General features: G+C 38.8%; 2 protein-coding genes across 2 annotated transcripts in view; both read left to right on the top strand.

Annotated features, from left to right (window-relative positions):
* The window catches only part of LOC110046798 (hemicentin-2-like), a 297824-nt gene that overhangs the window by 97083 nt on the left and 178669 nt on the right, over positions 1-22072 (top strand). The window lies entirely within an intron of this gene.
* LOC149114218 (cell adhesion molecule Dscam1-like) lies at positions 1072-19166 on the top strand. Its single transcript, XM_089287590.1, has 6 exons — positions 1072-1306; positions 10932-11216; positions 12039-12347; positions 13192-13506; positions 13692-13759; positions 18924-19166. The coding sequence occupies exons 1-6, from the start codon at positions 1111-1113 to the stop codon at positions 19164-19166; spliced, it is 1416 nt and encodes a 471-aa protein (XP_089143716.1). The 5' UTR covers positions 1072-1110.

The raw sequence follows: 22072 nt of genomic DNA, 5'->3' as shown, positions 1-22072 counted from the left end.
GCCAGATATCTTTCAATTTGCGCTTCTTATCAATTACTGCTTTCTCCTAACACGATATCACATATGGCTCGCTAAAACAAAGGATGATCATCCAAATCTCACGCATTTCATATGCACACTAAAATCAAGGTATGAAATAGAAACAAAAAGTGGAGACACAAAGAAATGGAAACCTCTTACAGGATATATGAGGATTTAATTAATATTTCAGATTATATCTTCTATCCCTATCGGTATCTCTCTCCTACCCATTAGTCTATTCCTAATCTCCTGTCAGATGCATAACTCATTTTACCTTTAATGTACCACATGCCTTTGGTCTGTTTTTTTTTTTTTTTTTGTTTTTTTGTTTTTTTGTTTCTATACTACAACCTCAAGCTGTAATAATAACTAGCTATTTTTCTTCTTTTTTTCTTTGCCCCTTGTCGTCACTGTATTTCTTAGTTGTGTAAGTCGTTTAACTGTATTTGTTAGTAATGTAAGTCGTTTAGATATTGTAATTGAAATAGTGTAAATAATTAGAGCGATATAATGTAAATAGAAAAAAAAACATTCAACAAGAATATACATCAAAGGAAAATATAATTAGCCATCGAAAAATACTAGCAGAATGTGTTTCTTTAGTCAAATGTTGCTATTTTAAATACCCTTTTTGTGCCAGTCGCAGGGTAACTTTGTGGTGGCCGTACTTTTTGCCATTCTTCTGGCGTAATCGGTGTTCCAAAATTCCAGCGACGCTGCTAACACACCATCGTCTCCTATCGGGCCTGTTAGTGACAGAATGCGAGCCTCAGCGAGCTTTTGTTCACAAATTATATTTTGTCGGCTATGACATCGACAACCGCGAGAAATATCAGTTCTACCGCCGAACCTCGAATTGCCTTTTACCAAACGCTCAAGGTTCTTCATCTGGTAGAAAGCAGTTCGTAGGGACACCTTCTGCTTTATCATCCTTTATTTGTACATAACGCAGGCTCTGCCTCCCGCTTATTATGGAAGAGTTTTGCTGTCCGTTCCCACGATCTCGCAACTATCCTCCATTTTCCATACCACGTACAGGTGCTTCTTGTCAGAATCACGTGATTATGGTCGAATCATGACGGGCGAATCATGTACGGCCGAATCATGTTTCAAAAACCCGGATCTATACGCTGCACTGAAATCGGCCTTAACTTCTCTCGTTTAACCATACTATGCTTCCAAGATATGGACGAACTTCTTGTCAAAACTAGTACCTCCAGACAACTTCTTCTCCGCTGGGTTCCATTCTTCTTGTTGTTGGTATCCTATTCGTCCGCTCAAGAAGGTAACAAATATTTCGTATTTGAAAACAAGCGCTCCACATCTTCTGAAAGAAAGTTACCTTGCTATACGTACATGTAGAACGATACATGTAGATTGCTTCAGCCGGTTGTTCAAGATCGATTTTTCGATATTACATACTTCTGTTTTCACGTACTAAAAAAATGGCTTCGAACCAGAACCGCCAAAATAGAAACTGATAAACGTGTTGCTTATTAGTTGCCCCTGTCACAGTGATATGTGTATCCCCGTGATATGTGTATCCCCGCACACATATCACTAGTGATATGTGTATCCCCCGTGGGGATACACAAAACACTGATACGCGCCTGGGCATTCAACGAACAAAATAGCGACTCGGTTGCGAGGTTCCAACGAGCGCTGTAAAGAGTAGAAGAAACCAGAAATGAATCCGCGCCCAACGGAGCAGATTAGGATTTCTTGAGTTTGGTTGAGTTCCAACCGACGCGATTGTATATCAGACTAAAACTTCGAACAGCGGATACACATATCACTAATTATTTCATGGCGCAGTGATCTCAGTGTGTATCCCCTAAACACAGCCGTTAGATTGGCTATCTACCTGATCGAAGAAAATGGCCCGAAACGTGCCGGCTGCTTACTCGCTACGACGTTTATACCCAGGTTGAGTTTTGCGGAGTTTGCAACTCGAATGTCTAAATATCTAAACTGAAATCGCGTGCAGGGGATACACATATCACTAATTATTTCATGGCGCAGTGATATGTGTATCCCCAGAAACACAACTGTTATAATATAGCGCATCAACCTTGCCAAAACTGCAGGCAATATTAGCACCCGACGTTTTTACACGGCTTGGGTTCACTGAAGTTTGAAACTCGATAATTCCACTAAAAACGCGTGCACGCGTGCACGGGATAATAAGGGATACACATATCACTGATTATTTCATGAACTAGTGATATGTGTATCCCCATGGACACAGCTGTTATATTGGCTTTCTACCCAAGAAGAAAAATGCCCATAACATTTGCATCGTCAAAACTGGCTTGCTAGAAATATTCACACCCGGCATTTATTCATAGCTTGGGATTTCTGGAGTTTCACTGACGTCGGTTGTACACCGTCGCCGACCGCATGCAGGGGATACACATATCACTAATTATTACATGGCGCAGTGATATGTGTATCCCCTGAAGACAGCCGTTATCTAGGTTAACTGCCGAAGAATAAACGTCGAATATTATGAAACGTGCTAGCAATATTCGCAGTATAGCAATGTATACAGCTTGAGACAACATATCTTACAAGAAGTCGAACTGAAAAGCGGGTGCAGGGGATACACGAGTGCCACTAATCATTTTATGGCGAGCGGGTCGAAGCAGTGATATGTGTTTCACTCCACGATTAATTCAGATGCAAACAAGGCGATGAACAGTGGAGAATATGCGTTACTCGAAGGGTGGGAATGCACCGCGCAATTAACATCGTCCTAGAAATCCGGTGTCGTGAAACTCAAATTGAAATATACCTAGATCCATTTGGTGTTCAACTTTAAATTCATTACATCCTGCTCGCAGAAAACCAGTTAGGATCAAGAACACAATTCCAGCAGCAGATACGTAAACTTTTTCAACTACAAAAATTGAGATTTGTGTTTAGTCGTTCGTCCAGTAAGCGACCGGACGACGAGAGCGCTTTCAAGGAGGATATTGCTTTTTAAAGTAGAGGGGAGGGGGGTGGGGGATACACATATCACTGGTCGCCATTTTGGAGGGGATACACATATCACTAGTGTTATCTGTGCGGGGATACACATATCACGGGGATACACATATCACTGTGACAACGGTTTTGTATTTAGTTTTCCTTTCATTTCCGGTGTTTCTTTTGTTTTTCTTTCATTTATCTATTTCGCCACGCTATGACTCTTGGGACATGTCACGTTCTTGCTTAGTTGTCGCACTTCTGTTAGAGGATCGTCGGTGTTATGTTGTTGTAGGAATCATCGTCGAATTTTAAGGACCTTTATAAGCCAGCTAGAGGCATTACTGCGCGGAAAAGATATGTAAGTGTTTTAATGTTTTGTTTATTTTAGTTATATTCCATTAGGTTCGCTTTTCATCGATTATTAAGAGTCACTGACTGGAAATATCGAGAATGGCTGGCCAGGTTGGAAAAATCGAAAATCCTGAAACTTTGCCTAAAGAACACTTTTAGGGAGCCACTTTCGAAAATATTATTCCGATTTTCTTAGAATTTAAAGTCTTCGAGAAATTCGCAAAAAACGAAAATATAGCTTTTTGCCTCATTAAATATGCAAGAAATATCTGGAAAATTGACAAAGTTCTCGGTATTCGCATTGAAACAATTTACAAAACTAGAACTCGGGGTAAACTTAGCATAAGAGCTTTACTTTTCTTCTTTCTAACAATAGGAAGTTTTAAATTTTTCAAGCATTTTGAAGGATTCCGTCGGCCGTTGAAGAATTGCCTTCTAAAGCCCCTATGAAAACGGCAAAAATTGCGTAGTTTTACGGGCTTAAAACGCATCTTGGTATGTCCGATATGGAACTAAAACAAGTACTGTGCAAAAGAGTGTTGCTTCTACTATAATAATATGGAAAAAATTTCTGGGCAATCGAGGTTCACACAGGTAAAATGCAAAAGTTCGCGACAGTCTCTTCTCAAATTTGCATAATGCGGTATGTTCAAAGAACTGTATTGTTGAGCACTCTAGTCTGTTTTTGTTCCATTTGTGGGCCTTGCTTTGTGGGAAATATACAAAAAGAGAGTTGATCCATGTCGTTATTACAACATTGTTTCATTATTTCACGCAAGGTACATAAAACTACAGACAAAGCCCAAAATATAAGTTCAAAGATGCTACATGTATTACGTGACTGGCGTCACGTAATATTTATTTTCAGTTAGCTCCAATTGGAATTACTAGATTATTGAAGTTTAGGCCCAGTTTAGACGTCGTGCTTCTGTCGTGCCGAACTAAATACAAGTAGGTTTGACTGTAGCACGGCAGGAAAACAACTCTCATTCAGACGTCGTGCCACAGTCGAACCAAATTCGGGATATACTGATGCCTCGTAACAATTCTGCTCCTAACTCCCAGTGGGAACGCAATCTCCCCAAAATACATAAATATAATTTATGAATTTTGTTTAGCGCGGCAGAAGCACGACGTTTGAGTCACTGCCGTGCCAGAGTCGTGTAGCACGGCAGAGCTTGTCGAACTTAATTGCTTGCCGAACTTAATTCAAAAGTTTGATTCAGACGCCGTGCTTCTGCCGTGCTTTTGTCAAACGTAATTCTTGAATTTAGTTCGGCACGGCAAAAGCACGACGTCTGAAGTGGGCCTTAGACACTTGCTTATAATAGAGACATAGCAGGGTTTGTCTTTCCCGTTTATATACACTCAATTAGTCTGCAAATATTCGAAAGGAGACTGGTCTTTTAAAGTATTTTTTAACCATTGTGTGTCTATTTTGATCTTCATGGGAAACGGATTAATTAGAAGCACTAAATGAAACGAAGAGGTTTTATTAACGTGATCCAGCTAGACCAAGGAAGCAGGTTTTCTTGAAAAATAGAGTAAGACTGCTTGATGTCTGTCCTGCGATCTGATCTCGGTTGGAATTCGGCCTAGTTCAAACGTCGAATTTAATTCATTCGCGCAGAAGATCAGAAGAAGTTTGCTTTGTTGAAGACCTTTTTAAATGCTAGAAAGCAACTGCAGCTGATGCAGCAGGATATTAATTCACAGGGACGGCGGAGTCTTTTTTCAAGTGAAAGAAAGAGGGGGGGGGGGGGGGTGGGGGAAGGTGCGGGGCTTGAAAACGAGCGGTGCCGGCGCAAGTTTGTAGAGGGGTCTAGGGGCAACCTCCCCCAAAAAAACCTTTTCAAGTCTAGGGGCTCGGAAATGGTATTTTTGACATTCTCCATGGTGTAGTTCTTAAGAAAATCAACCTAGTGGATGAACTATAAAATGACAGGTACTTTTAGTGCATTTACAGCAATATATTTTGAAGGTATTGTGAGCTTGATACATCTTTCTGAGCCCTCTATGATATATCACGGCCTTAGTACTGACTGACCTGCGCTTCTACACAAGCCTTCCGGTGTGTGGGAAGGAAGTGCACGCAGCGGAAAGGTTAAAACTATGTAAACATGAAAAGTTTCCTACAGATTTGGTACGAGGTTGTAGCTTTGTGAATTCTTGGTAATTCTGTAGTCAACCAGACTTTTTTCGTCTTCTTTTCCTCCTTCTGCGGAACGGCATTAGGCCTGCCGTGCTATAAGTATTCGCGCCGACTTTAATTCAGCCTGCCGAACTGAGTGAATGCATCGTCAGTCAAACGTCGTGCTACTGCCGCGCTTGAGTCGAAGTTCTCGATATTCGCATTGAAACAATTTACAAGACTAGAACATGGGATAAACTAAGCATATTGAAAACTTTATATTAAATAAGCAAGTGTCTAAACCTCAATAATCTAGTAATTCCAATTGGAGCTAACTGAAAATAAATATTACGTGACGCCAGTCACGTAATACATGTAGCGTCTTTGGACTTATATTTTGGGCTTTGTCTGTAGTTTTATGTACCTTGCGTGAAATAATGAAACAATGTTGTAATAACGACATGGATCAACTCTCTTTTTGTATATTTCCCACAAAGCAAGGCCCACAAATGGAACAAAAACAGACTAGAGTGCTCAACAATACAGTTCTTTGAACATACCGCATTATGCAAATTTGAGAAGAGACTGTCGCGAACTTTTGCATTTTACCTGTGTGAACCTCGATTGCCCAGAAATTTTTTTCCAGATTATTATAGTAGAAGCAACACTCTTTTGCACAGTACTTGTTTTAGTTCCATATCGGACATACCAAGATGCGTTTTAAGCCCGTAAAACTACGCAATTTTTGCCGTTTTCATAGGGGCTTTAGAAGGTAATTCTTCAACGGCCGACGGAATCCTTCAAAATGCTTGAAAAATTTAAAACTTCCTATTGTTAGAAAGAAGAAAAGTAAAGCTCTTATGCTAAGTTTACCCCGAGTTCTAGTTTTGTAAATTGTTTCAATGCGAATACCGAGAACTTTGTCAATTTTCCAGATATTTCTTGCATATTTAATGAGGCAAAAAGCTATATTTTCGTTTTTTGCGAATTTCTCGAAGACTTTAAATTCTAAGAAAATCGGAATAATATTTTCGAAAGTGGCTCCCTAAAAGTGTTCTTTAGGCAAAGTTTCAGGATTTTCGATTTTTCCAACCTGGCCAGCCATTCTCGATATTTCCAGTCAGTGACTCTTAAGCTTTTAGTAAGTTTATCGAGGGACCACGTGTTTAGGTTAGGAGCATTCCAGCGTGGCAAATGCTAGGATTTCGTGCATTTATTTCAAGTGTATTGGTCCCTAGCTGTGAGAAATTATTGTTCAGCATTTATACCTTGCATATTTTGTTAGATTTTTCTGTCGTTTTTCGTGCGGAACATGTATTTTCTTGTAGTATTGTTGTTATGTAACTAGCGGGTTCCGCCCCCAAATATGAATTCAGCATGCAAGTTTAACCTTTAAAATCGTTTTAGTTTCTTTATTTATACCTTATTTTCGGTTATAGTTAGTGTAGTTTTTGCCTTTGTACGTTCACATTAGTTTATTTAGTTATACAATCATTATTTTCAGTTTACGAGAGTCAACATACGTTGTGCAGAAATAAACGAGCATTAATCGGAACTTTCATCGCCTTCTGTGGTCGCATTCTCCGTAAAATACTTCTCTCCGAAGCCCGACACTTCTCGATTCGTCTGTGATTGTCGTAGCTTCAATTACACAGCTGTCATTATGTCATTTCTTTTTTAAAACCGATAGATCCAGTCGATATTTTGCTGTTGTTTATATGTTTCTACATGTAACTAATCAAAATTAAACATTGCAACTGATGGAATTCGTAATACTTCCTTGTAAGCATAAGTTTGGGTTATTTTATTTGTAGTTAGCGCGTTATTATCTCATGGATAGTTTCCCATTATGGTGCCCGCAGTTTCAAAGTGTTTGTAGCTAATACATGTATTAAAGAAACATTGCTCTACACTGTCAGCTGTCTGTCAACCAAGTCAGTTCGCCAACAGAACAGTCAGGGAATGGAATAGTCGCCTCTCTGATGTTGTAACCTCAGAATATTTACAAATTTTTAAGTCCAAATTGAGCAATTACTTATTTATTTTGATCATTATTATTATTGTTGTTGTTTAATTTACATATTTTTTTAGTTTTCTATTACAATAGATGTTAACTGGCACTACTTTACAATTTTTATGTAAAAGTTAGCGTGATAACTGCATATACAGCTGTAGTTTCTTCTGACTTAATAAATGTTGATGTAGATGTAGAAACCAACAGTCAGCTAACAGATGTCCAACTGAGTCAGTTCGTTACTGCTTGCAGGGTCCGAAATCTATTTGACGAAAACTCGATTTCAACTAAATTGTAAGCTACGTGTTCTTCTATGCCTTCACACTTGGAGTCTGACTCTTACGATCGTTCAGGAGTAGGAATATTTTCATGCAAAGAAATATCTTCAAAAACCACGCATTTTTGTGTTTTGCTGTGAAGGAAAAATCTTATTGATACTTTTTGGCGACCACATTTGGCTTGATTTCCATTTAACAAAACATTTATAATAAGGCTGTATCATTTGACTGCTAACGAGGTGTCATGCAGAACAGCTAAATTAGATCAGGCTCTGTGTGACAGAAGGGGCCTCATTTAACAGTGCAAGACTCCTGTCTCATTTCATATCGAGCGACTGAAATTACTCTGTCCCTTTAGTTGCACAGTATTAATACTGTAACAAATAATGAGAAGTAAAACTCACTACCAGAATGTTCACTTTCATTGCTCATTTGAAGAAAAGAAACTTGATTGTTTTTGTCATTAACTTGTAGCTAGGGCTGTACCATTTTTGCGATATGGCCCTTATACCAGACCTTTTTTGCCTCGTGTCCACGTCACATGGACATAAGGTATATGTTGGCCATCGTTAAATTCCTGTGTAAGAAATTCCTGTGTAAACCGTTCTTTGCATTCCTTATGTACATGTAAGATTCCTGTGAAGGGCAGTTGTGGAAACTCTTGGGCTACAATCAATTTTGTTTTTTGAAAGACAGGCATAAAACATTGAATTTACTGTACGAGAGGCAACCAGGCTGTATAGATTCAAGACACTATCTACCAATATTCGTTTTTCCAATGGGGACTAGCATGTGTGATTGGCATTTGTGACGTACTGTTTTTATTGTTTTGTTTTGTGTCCGAGCCCACGATGCACACAACTCACCCGCAATTTAATCAATTTTGGCAACAAATGACAGGCTGAAACGTTCAAGTGATGGGTTTTTGTCCCGCAGACAAATCTAAAGATCACAATGAGCGGATTAAAAACTAACAACTAATGCATATTTTCTGCAAATAAACGAACGGGTATAAATCACAAAAATTAATTGTTAATATTATGATCAATATCTAACTTTATGTATATATCAACATGGGTCAGATCAGGGCATCACGCCAGATACGGAATGATATGGAAGTGTAACACTTGTATTCCGTTTATTTTACATTTATGATCCTGATTCGGCATTTGTAGCTATTTGTGACAGGCTGTTATAGCATTTTATTTTGTTAGTGCCCAAGCCCTCTGTTCATGCAACTCGCTTGCTTGACAACAAATAACAGGCTTAAAACGTTCAGTTACGCAGAAAAATCTAAAGATGACGATGAGTGGATTAACAAGTAACCTCTAAAGCCCATTTTCTGCGAATAAGCAAAAAGGGGTATAACTCACAAAAATTAATTGTTAGGTTCGTGATCAATATCTCACTGTATACCTAACCGAATTCGCAAAAACATGCCCGCATCGACTCAAAGACAGTCCCAGCGGCTAGAAGTCCTCTGACCACCCCCCTGGCTAGGAGATTGGCCAATCACGCATGCATGTGGCATGGGCCACTCCAGCAGGGTGCCATGTCAACACAGAAGTCTCAAACAAGGTCAAACAACTGGGTAAAATACCCAGAAACACAGTCAACATCAGGCTTATTTAACACTGAAAACTCAAGTTCTAGCTAGTTGGAGGTGTCAGTGAAAGACATCCTCCCTTCCCCCCTGCTTTTGACAGCTGGCCCCCAGCAAGCCACCAGCAGATAGGCCAGTCATTGGGCCATGTGCCCAGCGTAGCCTTGACGGAGTTCCCCCTGGGTTTAAGGTCGCTGGCTTAGCCTGGATTCGGGCGAATCCAGGCAAAAACCTAGCGGGCATGTGTTTGCGAATTTGCTTAGATATATATACCACCATGGGTCAGATCAGGACTTCAGGCCAGATCAAACTGCATTCGTAATACTACTGGAAGTGTAACGCTTGCATTCTGTTTACTTTACATTTTACTTTTATCATCAGAGTAGCCTACACACAGGCCAGCATGAGGGCATAGTCTAAACTTTGAAGCAATACGCGAATTACCCAGAATTTATTCTCGCTGACTGGTTTTTGATTCCTCTGATATATCAGTAGAAATAAAGCAATAAACAACAGATTTAAGCCAAAATTGTCTTAAATCAGCCGTGTAAACGTTCCTGAAATGGAAGATATGTAATTCAGAACTGCGTTTCAATCTCTTTTAGGAAACCCTTTTGATAAAGGGTTGAAAATACTGAAGTCCCGAAAAACTAAATACTACCATAACATAAGAAAAATCTAGGAATCTGATTTGACTTTCCAGGATCGAAGCCTTGTGTAGTTTAGAGTAAGAGCAAACCCAGGAGCTTGAAATACTCTGGAACGCACAGCAATTGAGTAAATTCCAGAGAAACCAAGTAAGATCAACCAAAGATTTATTCGAAGGAAGCAATGAATCACACAATATAGAAAACAAGATGACAAAATAGAAATCCAATGTACTTGTGATTGATAAATCAAACAATAAAGAAAACAGGATAACAAAATAAAATTTGGATGTACTTGTGATTGTTTGAAGTTGTGGTTGTGTGAGGCCTTTGATTTCTTATAGTTTTTTCAGGAAATAGCACACAGTGCTGTGTGGGTCGTATATCAACAAACAATCAGGCCATAGTTATTCAGAGTAAAATTTATTGAACAGAACCTCGGTATAATGAACCCCATTTTAATTAAACAGATGTAACATGTTGTACTGTGGTTATGGTTATGTTATTATGCTGGAAAGATCACCACTATTGGTTCACCAATGGCTGGGCATTTGTGTGATACCAATATTGTTGCATTACTTGATAAAGAGTGGTAGGTCGGTATTAACTGTAGCTGTTGGAAAAGTGCTGGAAACTGTTGCCAGACACCCTCTGTTAAAAAAGTGTGAAAAATATTATGTTTCTTTGTAATTAGCTCAAAATGGTATCCGAAATTTCCATGTGATTAGCAATATTAGAATTGCTTTTGCCAATGAGAAATTATTTTAGAACAAGTGTTATTACGTTGTATATGACATCACTTATTTTATAGTGTGATATAGAAGAGCTTCACACATGTATATTTTGATCATGTAGCATATAATTATAACAAAGAACATTTACACATCTAAGTCATTTTGATGCTTTTTTCTAGTTCAACCTGAATTCATCAGCAATCCAGAGAATTCAACGGTGATAGAGGGTCAGAATGTTAAATTGCAATGCCAAGTTTATGGAAATCCTTTACCAGACGTGAGATGGACAAAAGATGGAGAAGCAGTAAATGTAGCAGATCAGAGGATAAATGTCTCTTTTACAGGAAATAACTCAACTTTGACAATAGTCAGTGTTGACCAAGCAGATCAAGGGCTGTACAGATGTGTGGCAAATAACAGTATAAATAATGTTACTTCTTATCCAGGAACACTGACAGTACATTGTGAGTGCTTAATTGTGTTGTTTTCACCTGATACTCAATTGATTACTTCACCTACTGGTACTATACACATCATGTTTCTATCAACCAAGATCACAGCCTGGTTAATGTCACTTCTATGCATATTTTAAGGCTAACTACAACACAAGAACAAAACCAACAACATCATTGATAATTCTCAGTGTTGCTGCCGCTGAGAATGAGTAAAGAGTAGTTTGAGGAATGTTTATGTTCTGTAATCTTATATGAGGGTTTGATGTGTCAGAAATGGTCAGGAATGAGTGAGATTTCTAGAGCCAACCAATTAGTGCATGAATACATATATAGTGCAAATCACTTCCTGGTGTTTTTATTTTTTTTATTACGATGTACAAACAGATTATGTGGACTGACATTTTACTTTGTTGGAATGGTGGAACCTTCAGTTCAACAATTTTGTGGAAATGTCACCCCAACTTGAAGGAAAATAGGCTGTGATCGCAATTTTACAAGGGTTGAAGGTGATGTGCTCTTTTCAGTATCACCATTGGAATGGGTCTTAAAATCTCTCGTACAAACAAAGAAAACTGTTTAAAGAAAACATTTCAAAGTACATATTGTTCCTTGTACATGTTTTAATCTTGGCTCATGACTGATGAGTTATTAATAATTTCAGCAAATGTATTTATCTGTCCCAGTTGCCCAGTTGGCCCGGCCAGATAGGCTTTAAGATGCAGTACATCACCTCATTCCCTTCATTTAATATTTTTACTTCATTTCACTTTCTATTATTTTTGATCATCTGAAACAATTTTGCAAATAACTGAAACAATTTCAAAATTGCAGTTGTACCAGAAGTGACGATTATTGGTGTTCAAGTACAGTTTGTGATTAAAGGAAGACAGTTACTGCTGACATGTCAGTATAATGCTTTGCCACCATTGTCTGAAGTGCAGTGGGAAAAAAATGGAACTGCGATAGCAAGAAATGCTAGTGTGGAGATTAAAGACTCACAAGTGGACATTCCATTTTTTAATGAAAGCCAAGTACAGCTGCTAATAAATGCAACTACACCACAAGATGCTGGGAATTACGCCTGTCTTGTTATTAATGATGTTGGTAACTCATCAGATACAGCATCAGTTGTTATTCAAGGTGTGTTTTGCTATAACTGTATTATATTGATGTGGGTTTATAACTTCTGTCAGTATAACTATGCAGAAGCAACTTGTGCTTAAAATTAGATGGTATTTCCAGTTTCTGTGTTGCTTTTAACACTCCTTGCTTTCATGGTTCTTCCTAAATTCGAGAACCCTCTTAACTTTTTTTAAATTGGCCATCTGCATTTCCTTTTTTTTTGTTTTACACCATTAATTTTCAGTGGCCTTAGAGATCTGACCCCTCAGAAGGAAATTCACAGGAAAGAGAAGAATCAGCCAGGATCTAATGAAACTGTATTTAGCATTTCTCAATTTATATCATTGGTAAAACTGAAAAACAAAACAAATAAAAAAAAATAAATAAACAAATATTTAGATAGGAAGTCACATCAGCCTTAGCTGGTTTTCATGCCAGTCCTCTATCCTGGTCTAATTGGAATTTGGAGTGTTGGTTTTTGTGGAGGGAGGAAAACCGGAGAACCCGGAGAAAATCCATCGGAGCAAGGCGAGAACCAACAACAAACTCAACTCAGTTCTGGCACTGAGCCGGAATTTAACTTGGGCCACATTTTTGGGAGGTAAATGCTCTTGCCACTGCGCCATCCCTGCTCCCTTAAAACTGGTTTCATTTGTTTGTTCAGTTTAATAGCCAGGAGGAATATAGCCTCCTTGATTAGGCTTATTCTGATTCATAGTGCTTCAATTAATCAAACACTATTTTTTTTTTCACTTGGTCCACTTACATGTACATGTAGTCTTTGTCAATCTATAGTTACCTGTTGAACTCTGATTGTACATGGACTGTTGTTGAAACGTGTTTATATTAATTAACTTTACAGTGGAACCAAACCCACCAGTGAATGTGGTAGTTGTCTCAAAGAGCTCACGAGTAGTGAATATTTCCTGGATTGCTGGTTTTGATGGGAACAGTGCAATTCAGAACTACACAATGAAGAGAAGTCTAGATAATGAAGAGTTTGTAGATGTTGTCTGTCAAGGATCCCTGTCAGATAGTTCCTGTGTGGTGTCCAGCACAAGCGCTTCTCTTGGAAACCTCTCACCTTGGACACCATACTACTTTCAAGTGTTTGCAAGAAACATAGTTGGCATTAGTGATGGGAGCCCTGTAGTGAATACTACCACAGATGAAGAAGGTGCTCGATATACACAATGCAGTTTCAACATTCATTTAACGTTTGTAATAATTTTATACAAGTTCTACCTTTCACCCTTAAAATGCGCAGGCACTGCATGATTCCTAGATATTTTAATGAGGAGGTGAATCAATTCAAACATTTGTCACTGATTACTAAAGGTGTGGTGTAATTCCTTTTTACAGTTCCAAGTACTGCTCCAATCTTTGATGTGACTGTTGTCAATTCCACTGCCGTTAATGTCTCTTGGCAGGTATTATAATGATACATTTATAGCACTAAGCATAAGGTCAAGTAGGATGACTGGGTCTCAAGTTAGCCTTTTTTGCTTGTTTCCCTACTGAAATACAGTTGAGGTCCATATTCACACAAAAAAGGTTGAGGCCAACATCCAGCCATCTTGAGCAAACCGTGAACTCAGTGGTCAATTAATGATGGCATTACTAAAGAACATCATTAATATAGGATATACAGTGGAATCCGGATTTTTTGAACCTCTAAGGGAAAAGAAAATTGGTTCGAAAAATCAGAGAGTTTGAGGAATCAGGGGTAAAATTACAGCTTTTGACTGAGGAGGGGAATCGACTTTCGGTTCAAGTTATCGGGAGGTTTAAAAGACTAAGGGTTCAAGAAATAGGGATTCCACTGATTTGATTTATCTTGTGTGCCTGTGTACATGTAGTTTCCCATAATTAAGTTTACTTTACAGTGTTTAGGTCCGACTTTATCAATGTTTTCACCGATCCTTACCATTTAAAGAGTAGTTATGGAGAAAACTATTTCTGTGGAGTCTCACTTAAGACAGTAGACCCTCAATAAGAACAAAAATAAATTAGGTTGACCCAAATATTTAGCTGTTTGAAAGAATGAAGGCTTCTTTCAAGTTAAGGAGCATAGAAAATGTAGGCACTATTTTGCTATGTGAGTAATGAATTACTGCTCCACAATCCAAGCCATTATGTTCCCTCATGGACAGCAAATTCACATTACATGTACACCAGTGTTTCAAATGGCATCTTGCAATCTCAGACTTATCACTTCACAAGTCAAACAAAAAACCCAGACATTGAATGCACTTTCCTACTCCTAATGTGATTGACAAGGATTGCTTGAATCCACTGACCTGTACTGATATGAAGCCAGCACAGAACCCAAACAAACCTCAGCATGAGATCCATCATGCAATATTAAAGACTGCTATTGGTGTATGTGTTTATTACAAAAACCACTGTTTGTGTTGCCATGTTTTTTCTCAATGCTTTTTATTTCTTTTTGTTATTACGTTATTTAACAAATAAAGAACCTCGACTGTGCTCTGTTCTGTTGTAAAGCACGCAGGAAGCGGTAGAATACGAAAGAAGTGTAGAGGAAAACGCGAGACATAGTGGTGTGTTTCCCCTTCTGTTATCGTGTTCTACCGCTTCCTGCGTGCTTTACAACAGAACAGAGCAGTCAAGGCTTCTTTACTTGTTTTATGATGAAGAAGCCATTAATTTTCCCACACATTCAGCTAATCTTTCCATCCAAACTTTATTTTCCAAACGAGGAAGTGGCGTCAGCGTGCATCTGTTCTCTGATGAAGCACGCTAAAATAAGCCAATCACAATCCTTGCTCAAATAATTTCATTGTCTAACTAGACGACAGCTGTCAATCACAAACTGGACTTCAGCTAAGCTTTCAGTTTCGAGTGGCTTTCGAGAGAACAACGATCGCTTCAAAGTGCGCTTTTTAGTTTGATTTAAAAATATGGATCTAAAAGTCTAGTCCAGAGGAATCCGGCCGCATTGTGGTTCATGAAAACGTGAACTTTTTCAATGCCTCCAATGGAAATTACGAAACAAAGAGCTCAAAACATGCGGATGAAAATGCGAAATGCTGAGCTGTATTTGAAAGGAGTCACAGTTATTTACGGCTTCGGCAACATTACCCGAACCAGCGTCAAAGTTGAAAAGACGAAACTGCTTACATCACTGAAAGCTTTCATATTGTTGATTACATTTATTAAGGTGATTCCTCGGAATTGCATTGGGCATCCCTACTGCGCACGATTTTCGCGTCATGAGCACGTGTACATTAGCGCGTACGCATACAGTACACAACATCGAGAGATCTCCTTAAGCTAGGCCCGACAGCGAAATAAATCCTCATTTTCTCTTAAACGAGCTGGGTGACCTATATTCTTTATTACGTAATTGCGACCTGCAATTTATCATCTTCAAGAGAAACTTTTTTTTTTTTTTTTAAATTGTTCGGAAGGAAAAAACATACAGCCAAAAGCGTGCACAAAACCGTTACTTGAGGATGCAAATTATGACCTTGAAAGCAATGTCTCCAGAAACGTTTTGAGTTGTTTAAAACTGTGTGAATGTTCCAGAAATTGTATATTACATTGTTCCATATGATCGAGACTTTCCAGTTATCGAGTCTTTTTATGAAATATTTTCCGCTACCGAAAATGGAACGTAAACCGATGAAATAACGCGCATGATTAGGCATAAATTGGGTGAGATTGGCCCGTCATATCTCTTTTGCGAGCATAGTGACCTATCCTTTTTATTGTATTTTCCGAAACAGTGCTTGGTCGGGAACGTTGAGAGAAAGCTTAAAAAAACAAACTTTCGCCAATTTCTATTTCTGAGGAATCACCTTTATGTTACAACCATGACAGATTGCATACTGATAGGAAGGTATTTTACATGTAATCGGAAAGGATTAGAATCATAGTACCTGGCTGTGGGTTTAACCTTGTTTGCTAATGCCCGCTGTTCAAAGCACATTTTTTTGCGCTGGCGCATTGAAGGCATCTGCACACGTTCATGCGTTCTGGAATTACCGGAATAAACAACGTTCCTAGACAAATCATCCTGAAAGACATATGTAGGCGAGCTCCATAAACTTAAACGAAACCAATATTCTCCAATGCGACAAAACAGTGTACAGTAGTTCTCTAAAGTAATTATTTTAATGGATCGTTTATGATAAACTAATGTTCGTATAGTGTGATCGTCCGGGTGAGTGTAGTTCTGAGAAGAACTGTTGTTGGTGACTGACGTTTCGACAACCTGAGCGGAAGTCATCTTCAACGTCAAGTGAATAGTTTTTGTCAGTCGATGATGTTATAAGTGTGGTTCGTTGAACGTGATTGGTCAGTATAGCCATGACGGTATTGGCTGAAAGACTCGTGTAAAGTTTGTCATCAGTCATTGGTGGGTTTCGATCCGTCCATAGGTCGGTTTTTGGTCCGTGTATTGTTAAGTCGGTCTATTAGAAGTCCGTTTGTCGGTTTCGTTTCCGTCATGGATAAGTCGTTTGCAAGGCGCCGGTAGTTGTTGACATCTGTTAAGAGGCGTTTGTTCTAGGTTAGTGTACCAGCTTTCCAGAGTCAATTGTTGAAAATAGTTTGTACCGTAGGTTAAGCACTGAGCAGAGTCCCAGCCAATGTTGTGGTTTGTCAGTTGATGATGTACAGCAATGTGATTGTTGGCATCACCATTTCTCGTGGCTCGTTTGTGTTCAGTCAGTCTCGTGTTAAGGTTTCTGCCAGTCTCACCAATGTAGGAAGCCTGGCAGTCGGAGCATTTGATCTTGTAAACTGCTCCCTGTCTGTTGTTAGGTTCGTCTCTGTCTTTCACGTTGGTCAGTAAGTGTCGTAACGTAGTTGTAGGTTTGTGGGCTACAAGAATGTTGTAGGGCTGTAGGATCCGTGAGATGGTCTCAGAAGTGCCTTTAATGTAAGGTATAGTCACTGTAGTAACAGGTGTAGGGTTCCTGTTCGTAGCGTCAGCTTCAGTAGGTCGGTAAATGTTTCGTCTAATAAAGTCAGCGTTGTAGTTGTTTTTGTGAAAAACACGTTCAAGGTATCTGTTTTCGTCACGTAAGCTGTCCGGTGTGTCACAAACTAGTTGCGCTCGTCTCGTCAAAGTCTTTATAGTCGTGGCTTTGTGTGAAGTCGGGTTGTAGGATGATTCGTCAAGTAATCTGTCGGTATGCGTCGGTTTTCTGTACACTGTCGTTCGTAGTTCGTTGTTGTCGCAGCTTACCAAACAGTCTAGAAAAGGAAGTTTTCCATTTCCTTCGATCTCTTTAGTAAAGTGGATGTCGGCGTTCTGTTCGTTTAGGTGGTCGTGAAAATCGTCAATTTCGTCTTTGTGAACGGCGGTAAAGGTGTCGTCAACGTAGCGTAACCAAAGCGGGATCGTTTTTCGGCAAGTTGCAAGGGCGCGTTCCTCCACGTGTTGCATCACAATTTCTGCGACACAACAGAAACAGGCGACCCCATGGCTCTTCCATGCAACTGTTTGTAGTGTTTACCGTTTTCCTGAAAGTAAGTCGATGTAAGGCAAAGGTTCATTAAGTCCATGATGTCTTCTGTCGGTAACGGTAGCTTAACGGTAGATTGTTGTATAGCGGTCTCGGTACACTGTAATGCCAATTGAAGTGGAATACTGGTGAACAGCGATTTCACATCAAAAGACACAAGCTCGTAGTCGTCAGGTATCTGTACTGTCTTAATAGCGTCAATAAAGTTCTCCGTAGATTGTAGTTTGCGTCTTGATTTGTCAGTAAGGGGTTGCAGTATGGTCGTCAAGTATTTAGACAGTTGATACGAAGGGGACCCACAGAATGACACTATAGGTCGTATCGGTATACCAAGTTTGTGCAGTTTCGGTAGTCCGTAAAGTTTCGGTGGTTGAGGTACTGAGCACCTCAGTCGATAGCAGCGTTGAGTGTCAATAGCGTCAGTCTTTTTAAGCGTAAGTATTTTGCTGTTAAGTTTACGTTGAAGTGCTGGCGTCGGGTCGCGTTTAAGTTCTTCGTAAGTTTGTTTGTCGTTAACAAGTGCGTCCATTTTGTCGAAGTAGTCAGTCTTGTCCATAACAACAGTGACACGTCCTTTGTCGGCTGGTAGTATGACAATGTTGTTGTCGTTTTTCAGTCGTTTCAGTGCTTGTTGTTCGTCTTTTGTCAAGTTATTGTCAGGTATAGAGGCCGATTGTACCGTGGAAGCAATTCTGCTTCTGATGTTATCCTTGGCAGATTCTAATAAGTCTCGCTGATGAGACAGAACCGCCTCAACACGCTATACGAACTACTGATACTCCTGAGTTCAGACCATTTACTATAAACTAATGTGTTCCACTATCTATTCACGGAAAACGTGTACACCAAAGTTAAGGATTTACAGTGTATTTTCGTTTTTCAGGTTGCGTTCGTGAAAGTTTAACTTAAATTGTCCGCCAAATATTAAGGGAAAAAAAGTTCTACTTAAACCCAAACTGATTTCTTTGTTGTAATATTAAAAGGATACACTTTTAAAGGCGAAATTAATTCGTGAGCGGTCAGTCCATCTTAGTGGTCCGTATTGCAAAATTTGGTAACTTTGAGTGATATATTGTTATCAATGGTCATTATTTAGGTGCTGACGAGAGATCAAGCCAGAGGAGAAATCTTGGGTTATTACGTTTTGTACAACATAAAAAGTAATCCAACATTGGCAAATAGAACCGTTGATGGAAAAGAAACCACTTCGTACGAGATATCATCCTTAAAGGAGTTCACCTCGTATGAGTTTGCTATGCAAGCTTTCAACAGCAAGGGGGTCAGTCAAAAGAGCTCAGTCTTGGAGAAAAGGACAGATGAAGATAGTAAGTTTATCTGATTTTGATATTTTGTTATATCACACATACAGTAATCTTGAAAGTGAAATCTGCTAAGGCAAGCCAATTTTGATTGGCATGCTGACTCAGTCAATCAGAATCTCGTAGTTATATCATGGATAGCGGCAACAGCAACTCATGAACTGTGCTATAGTTCTTGTTTTTAGCTTTAAATTACAATCAAGGTTTAAATCTCAAGCGCTGATTGGTATATATTTCAAAGACTAGGTGAATCAATTTGATTGGTTTGCATAATTAAAATGTTTCAGCTTTTTCGCTTTATAAGCAAGAAGACAAAACTTCCAGGACCAGCATATAAACCCTAAATAAAGTTTTTGCGATATGCCTTAACCCATTACCTTAGGCGGCCGTGACGAGCGTTGGCCTTTGTTCCACTTCTGACGTCATCGCGTTTGACCAAAATTGGCATCACTTATACTCAAATTCTACAGGAGGAAAACATCTTTCCATTGATGAGAGATCAGAGGTTTTGGTACAACTGAGCCGAAAATGCTCAGAAATTTAAGTGAAAAACTCGGAACAAGATTTCCCTCAACTACACTTGGCTTCTCCATACTAGGAATTTTCCGTCTCGATGATGCTTTCTCGGGAATTCTTGAACTGGAGGCAAGCCCAGTAGAAGGTCAATCACTGCAACAAAAAGATGAGAAAAGGAGAAAAAGGAAAGACGAAAAGAAATTTAAAAAACCGAAAACCGTAAAGTCGTAGGTTTCTGCACATGCCCGAGCAAAAATGTCATAAAACCTGATGCTATTGAAAAGAAAGGCATGCTGTCATGTTGCAAATGTCTTTTTCAGTAGATTGCAGCTAATTTGCTCATGTCCAGGCTAAAAATGTCCGAAATGCATCAAAAAGGCATTTTTGGCAAAAAGTTCCGGATGTCAATGGGTAAAAGTTCTTAAAGTAATCAAGCTTTCGGATTCAGCACCCTTTCCTTATAATAATAATAATAAAATATTTATATAGCGCCAATATCCTAAAAGTTCAAAAGTACTACTTTCTAGGGTCGTTACCTTGACCTTAGCATGCTTAAGATCTATACATACTCTTTTGAATCATTAATCTTTATTTTAACTAGAAATTGTGTCAACCCTAAACTGAAGATATAGAGAACCACTACATAAAATTAATTATTTTGTGTCATTGCAGACTTCAGAACTTTCCGTAGTTTCAGGAATTTTTCTCAGTGTTTAAGCTTTAAGCATAATAAAGAAAGAAGAGGTTTATGCTTAGTTTTTAGAAGATTCTAACAGTTTTGAAACGAAAAGGACAAAGCTGATTGAAAACATCAGAAAGCGGAACCTAACATGATTATTTATTTGGTGTTTTCACTGGTCTTGAGGAATTGTCGCTTCCAGAACTTTCCTGGGTAATTAAAGTAATTTTAATGGATCTTTTCAGCGATCCGGCGGTCATTCTGAATTCTGTTCATCCTAATAGCCCATTGGGATGCTTAGGGGGCGAATACATACTAATTTGCCCCCTTAGCATCCCATAATAGCTATTTGAAACAGTAGAATTTAAAACGGCTGCGGTATCGCCGAAATGGTCCTTTGTTCAGTTCTTTCTTTGCTTGCTTGATTCATTCTTTAGCCTATTTCTTTGCTTTCCTTGATTCATTCTTTAGCCTTTTTGCACCACACTATTGCGTAATTATTTCAGACTTCCCTATTAGCGTCGTAATAGCGTTTTTGTTTTTTCTCTCTTTGTTTTTCTCTTCTTTTCCTTTCTTTTTATGTGAGCATTTGTGCTATCTTACTGATCTGCAATTTATTTTCATTTGACACTGATGTCAACTGGCTGCCTGGCTCCGCTAGCCCCCTATGATTATTCCAGGCACCCAGTGCTCTAATTTTTATTTTTGTACAGTTAGTATCATAGTGTGAGAGAGTACAAAGAAAGATTATTATTGTTGTAGAGTATAATTAATGTTTATGCCATTTGAAACTCAAATGAACTTTCTATATCAGGACCTAGTGCTGCACCACAAAATGTACAAGGACAGAACAGCAGTTCAACCAGCATCTTAGTCACGTGGGATGAAGTTCCAGCTGATCAACAGAATGGTTTCATCACTAATTACACCATTGCTTACCACTCACAAACAGAAAATGACAATGGAAGTGTTTTGGCTGGTCCTGATGATCGTCAAAAGAATTTGACAAATCTACAGGAGTACGTCAACTACAATATCACAGTGTTTGCATCTACTGTGAAAGGAAATGGACCAGCCAGTGACCCTGTTATTGTAAGAACAGACCAGGATGGTAAGTTCAGTATGTTCCCAGTAACGTACCCGACTTCAGTATTGAACTGCTGTATCTTCCTGTACTCACTGGAAATCTGAAATTTGGCCCGATATAACACATTTACTCTTAATGTGATATCAGAAGGTTACATCTTTACACTTGTAGCCGTCGTACATTTCAATATCTGCAAAGCTAATTAGTTGCCCACTATCCGAACAGCGAGTCAGTTATCAGAGCACAATACACTTGCAACATCAAGTTAACTTTCTGCAGTCAAACGATGTATTTAGCTTATTTTCACTACTTGCAAAGTTGGCCTTTGTTTCGGGAAAAGAAATCGGCTAGCTAGTAACCAAGCATCGTGGTCAAAGGAGAAAGGATTTTTCATTCTGCTTCGTGTTATTCCAGCTAATACAGTCACGTGAAATCAACACAGGAAATAATTCGAGTCGAAAATGAAAGTCAATAGACTTTCTATGGTGTTGCCTGGTGTAGCTTATATTCATATCTTAAAATCATGGACAAAGTTATCCAAACAAATTGTTACACTTTGCAAATTTAGAAGAAAATGGTCGGAAACTGGGCGCACTAAACCAAAACTTAGTTAAGGTTTCTGACTTCTGTTATTTCAGAAAAGT

This window comes from Orbicella faveolata, unplaced genomic scaffold (assembly GCF_042242905.1).
Source record: "Orbicella faveolata isolate gen_17 unplaced genomic scaffold, um_ofav_v1 contig_14, whole genome shotgun sequence".
In the NCBI taxonomy this organism is placed as follows: domain Eukaryota; kingdom Metazoa; phylum Cnidaria; class Anthozoa; order Scleractinia; family Merulinidae; genus Orbicella; species Orbicella faveolata.
The sequence above is the reverse complement of the archived record's forward strand: the minus strand, read 5'-3'. Positions and strand labels throughout refer to the sequence as shown.

Bases quoted from the DNA above. Each gene is read 5' to 3' on its own strand.
- LOC149114218 (XM_089287590.1), top strand. From the start codon at position 1,111: ATGTACGGCCGAATCATGTTTCAAAAACCCGGATCTATACGCTGCACT. The intron at 1,307-10,931 runs GTAACAAATATT...GCTTTTTTCTAG, and splicing joins CTATTCGTCCGCTCAAGAAG to TTCAACCTGAATTCATCAGC. The intron at 13,760-18,923 runs GTATTATAATGA...GTCATTATTTAG, and splicing joins CCGTTAATGTCTCTTGGCAG to GTGCTGACGAGAGATCAAGC.